The sequence below is a fragment of the Hippopotamus amphibius genome, chromosome 8 (assembly GCF_030028045.1).
Source record: "Hippopotamus amphibius kiboko isolate mHipAmp2 chromosome 8, mHipAmp2.hap2, whole genome shotgun sequence".
Classification (NCBI taxonomy): domain Eukaryota; kingdom Metazoa; phylum Chordata; class Mammalia; order Artiodactyla; family Hippopotamidae; genus Hippopotamus; species Hippopotamus amphibius.
Genome location: NC_080193.1, coordinates 1,021,364 through 1,025,579, shown reverse-complemented (window position 1 = coordinate 1,025,579; position 4,216 = coordinate 1,021,364). Strand labels below are relative to the sequence as shown.

The window sequence follows — 4,216 nt, the reverse complement described above, 5'->3', positions numbered from 1 at the left end:
AGACACCAAAAGATTGTAGAGATGTTAATTTCAGACATCGGGTCTCATTTGCCTGCCACACAGTCATGGCTGCCTTCAAGACAAGGGGCCTCACACATGTGTTCTGGTTCCCAGCGCGAGTGCATCTCTATCCACGTGGGGCAGGCAGGGGTCCAGATCGGCAATGCCTGCTGGGAGCTGTACTGCCTTGAACATGGAATTCAGCCCGACGGCCAGATGCCAAGCGACAAAACCATCGGCGGCGGGGATGACTCGTTCAACACGTTCTTCAGTGAGACTGGGGCTGGCAAGCACGTGCCCAGAGCCGTGTTCGTGGACCTGGAGCCCACCGTGGTTGGTAGGTACTCTCAGACTTAGAAGGGGAAGCACAGAACCGTCCTTGGGTTCCTCCAGATCAGGGGCCCGAGGTCGTTTCCTAGGGGAGCTGCCAGGAGAGAGCGCCTTCCAGGGGCCGGCCTCCCAGGAGACGACAGAACGTCCCCCTAGAGCCCGCGGGACCCAGGCCACAGCGGGTACCCGGCAAAAGTCACGCTGATGTCCAGTGTGTCAGGGCCATCGCAGCAATGCCCGGGGGCGGCTGCAGTGAGGACGAAGCGTGTGTGCGCAGGACCGCCTGTGCAGCGTGAGCGCTGCCCCACCTGTGGGAGCCGGTGCTGGCGGCTGTCCCCAGGTGGACCGGACCTGCCCAGAGCCGTGAGAGGCAGATGAGGCCCAGGTATCACACGGAGACCTTCTCTGGGAGACACTGACGCTGCCGGCCCATGAGGCGCAGCACGTGCCTGTAGAATCGAAGGGTCCCCGGACCTGGCCGTGCCGGCGCGTCCGCAACCGTCCTTAGAGACGCGGCACACTGTCCTCTTTGTAGATGAGGTGCGCACGGGGACCTACAGGCAGCTCTTCCACCCGGAGCAGCTGATCACCGGGAAGGAGGATGCGGCCAATAACTACGCCAGAGGCCATTACACCATCGGCAAGGAGATCGTTGACCTGGTTCTGGACCGGATCCGCAAACTGGTGAGAAGGGCCCCGGGAAGGCCTCCTGGATGGGGGGCGGGGGGGAAAGGAGGGGTGTGGGAATCTCCCCGGGACGTCACTTTGGTAAAACCTAGCAGAGCCCTGAGTGCAGGGTCTTCCTTTCCAGTGTGGCCACAGTGCATCCACGTCTGTCACCGCCGAGTGTGACACGTGTTCCCTGTGGTGGGCTGAACCCACATATTAAACCTGCACAGGGAGAGCGTGTGACCGGGGGGCGGTGGCGCGGCTCGTGTGGGCCTGGCCTCACACGCTCTGCTCTCCCGCAGGCGGACCTGTGCACGGGCCTGCAGGGCTTCCTCATCTTCCACAGCTTCGGGGGCGGCACCGGCTCGGGCTTTGCGTCCCTGCTCATGGAGCGGCTCTCCGTGGACTACGGCAAGAAGTCCAAGCTGGAGTTTGCCATCTACCCGGCCCCCCAGGTGTCCACGGCCGTGGTGGAGCCCTACAACTCCATCCTGACCACACACACGACCCTGGAGCACTCGGACTGTGCCTTCATGGTGGACAACGAGGCCATCTATGACATCTGTCGGCGCAACCTGGACATCGAGCGGCCCACGTACACCAACCTCAACCGTCTGATCGGGCAGATCGTGTCCTCCATCACGGCCTCCCTGCGCTTCGACGGGGCCCTCAATGTGGACCTCACCGAGTTCCAGACCAATCTGGTGCCCTACCCCCGCATCCACTTCCCCCTGGCCACGTACGCCCCGGTCATCTCGGCGGAGAAGGCCTACCACGAGCAGCTGTCTGTGGCTGAGATCACCAACGCGTGCTTTGAGCCTGCCAACCAGATGGTCAAGTGTGACCCTCGCCACGGCAAGTACATGGCCTGCTGCATGCTCTACAGGGGGGACGTGGTCCCCAAAGACGTCAACGCGGCCATCGCCACCATCAAGACCAAGCGCACCATCCAGTTTGTGGACTGGTGCCCGACTGGGTTCAAGGTAGGCTGGGCGGTAGCGCGTGTTCACCTTTCCACCCTGGGGTGGGGTGCTGCCCCTTTGCACCAGGTCGCCTGCTCCACTGCAGCCAGGCTGGGTCATGGATTCCTGGTCATCCGTTCACTGCTGTCTCTGGCACTTTCTTCCTGAGTCATCACATGGTACAGCTGTGTGAGCGTATTTTCTTTAGAAATTATCTGGAGGAGTTTTTGGGTGGAAGACATAGATAGACTTAGAAATAAGGTATTTTTTTCTCGTTTTTTCTTATAGTAATAGTTTTTCTTATGATAGAAATGCAGGAATTTTCTGGGCATTTGGGTAATTCCTGGGGATATTTGAACTTGGTGCATTACTGTAGACTGTTGTCTCTGAATTCCACTTGATTCCATACAAGTATCATTACATCCAACTACGTGTCGTATGGAGCGTTTGGTTGACAGGACTGTACGAATCCTTCTGTGGAGAAGTGGCAGCCGTGGGAGCCTGGACTGTGCGGCCTGGGTTGGCCTCAGGCCCTGTGTGCTCTGACCTTCCACTGGACAGGATAGAAACCTTGCTCCCAACTCGATTCCCAAGCCCCGTCGCCTCCTTCCCTCTGGGAACGCAGTGTGCTTCCCTGAGCCTTGCTCTTCAGGCCTCCCCTGGCTCAGACCCTCGTTGCGGCCGTGGGTTCTTAACGGGGAATCTGGGTTTCTTCCTCTGGTCCAGGGCTCAGCACAGCTGGCAGACCCATCACCTGGTTCTGTGAGTGGTTTCATGTGAACACCGCTGTCCCCACTCATTGGCTTGTTGTTGTGGCAGTTCTTGTGCTGCAAAGACATGGTTGCATAGCTGTGACAGCCCCCGTGGCCCAGCAGCATCCTTGACAGACCCCCATCTCCTGCCAAAACCTCTGGTCCCGTGATGCCTGGTCTGAAGCTTGGACGGCCTCCCCTTTGGTCCCAATGCTAGAATCTCATCCCCTCCCTCTTACTTAGTGCACACGTGGGCACATCCATGGCAGTGGTCGCAGCGTCCGGGACCTCTGACAGCGTGCCTGTCACTCTGCTGTGCGCACACTGGTTGGTTGGGAAGCAGGGGGTGTGACCCGCCCTCGTGATTCTGCCCCAGTTGTGCTCTTTGCATCTGCCTGGGTGGAAAAGGCTGCAGCTACAGAAATTAACCCCCATCTTGTTGAAGCCTCTGGAGAAAATAACGTGTGAAGAATCCCAAGCAGTGTCCCTTCTCAGAGGGAAGACAGTCCTGTCTGCTGGGCACCTATCACATGTCACAGTTGCTAGGACACAGCCCCTCTGGCAGCTTGGGTCTGAGCCAGGGTGGCAGCTCTGGGGCTCCTCTTTCCCTGCTTTCCTTGTCTGGAAGCCAGCAGCCTGCTTTCCTGGCACAGGAGGGCCCAGGGTGCAGGGTGGACCCAGCCTCCCCGGGTCACCAGTGGGCACCTCTGTGCCTTCTGTTTCCAGGAATGTAGCCACCATTTCCTGGTTTGACAGAAGCTTCACGCAGTGCTTTCTCCCCTTCTCTGGCAGGTGGGCATCAACTACCAGCCCCCCACGGTGGTCCCCGGGGGAGACCTGGCCAAGGTGCAGCGGGCCGTGTGCATGCTGAGCAACACCACGGCCATCGCCGAGGCCTGGGCCCGCCTGGACCACAAGTTCGACCTCATGTACGCCAAGCGCGCCTTCGTGCACTGGTACGTGGGGGAGGGCATGGAGGAGGGCGAGTTCTCGGAGGCCCGGGAGGACCTGGCCGCGCTGGAGAAGGACTATGAAGAGGTGGGCGTGGACTCGGTGGAAGCGGAGGCCGAGGAAGGGGAGGAGTACTGAGGGCGGGCGTGGCGGGTGGCCCTGAACCCGCCCCCCCCCCACCTCGCTGTCCTGTTACAGATGTGTTTACCTAGTAAAGTTGCTGTGTTAAACCTCTGTCTGTCGTGCTTGCCTGGAACACACTCATTTGTCCACAGGAGTGGGCAGGACCCCTCTGTGGGGCTAAAAGCCCTAGGTCACGGCCCCCCTGCGCCCAAACTCCTGCAGCATATGGGCACCCTGGGAGGAGACCTGCTAACGCGCACATCTGCTCAGGCTCAGAAACAAGGCCTGGGAGGTGGGGTCAGTGGTTGACATCACTGGGTTGGCTCGCCTGCCGCTGGACGAGGACCCGCATGCTGGACGAGGACCCGCATGCTGCACGAGGTCTGCATCTCCGTGCCTTAGGATACTGAAAAGGTGACAGAAGACGTC

The 4,216-nt window shown here is 60.0% G+C and overlaps 1 protein-coding gene across 1 annotated transcript; it reads left to right on the top strand.

Annotated features, from left to right (window-relative positions):
* Positions 1–201: 201 nt before the first annotated feature.
* Positions 202–3,802, top strand: LOC130858626 (tubulin alpha-3 chain). Its single transcript, XM_057745432.1, has 4 exons — positions 202–337; positions 866–1,014; positions 1,302–1,982; positions 3,506–3,802. Exons 1-4 carry the CDS (start codon positions 217–219, stop codon positions 3,800–3,802), a joined length of 1,248 nt encoding a protein of 415 aa, XP_057601415.1. The 5' UTR covers positions 202–216.
* Positions 3,803–4,216: the final 414 nt, after the last annotated feature.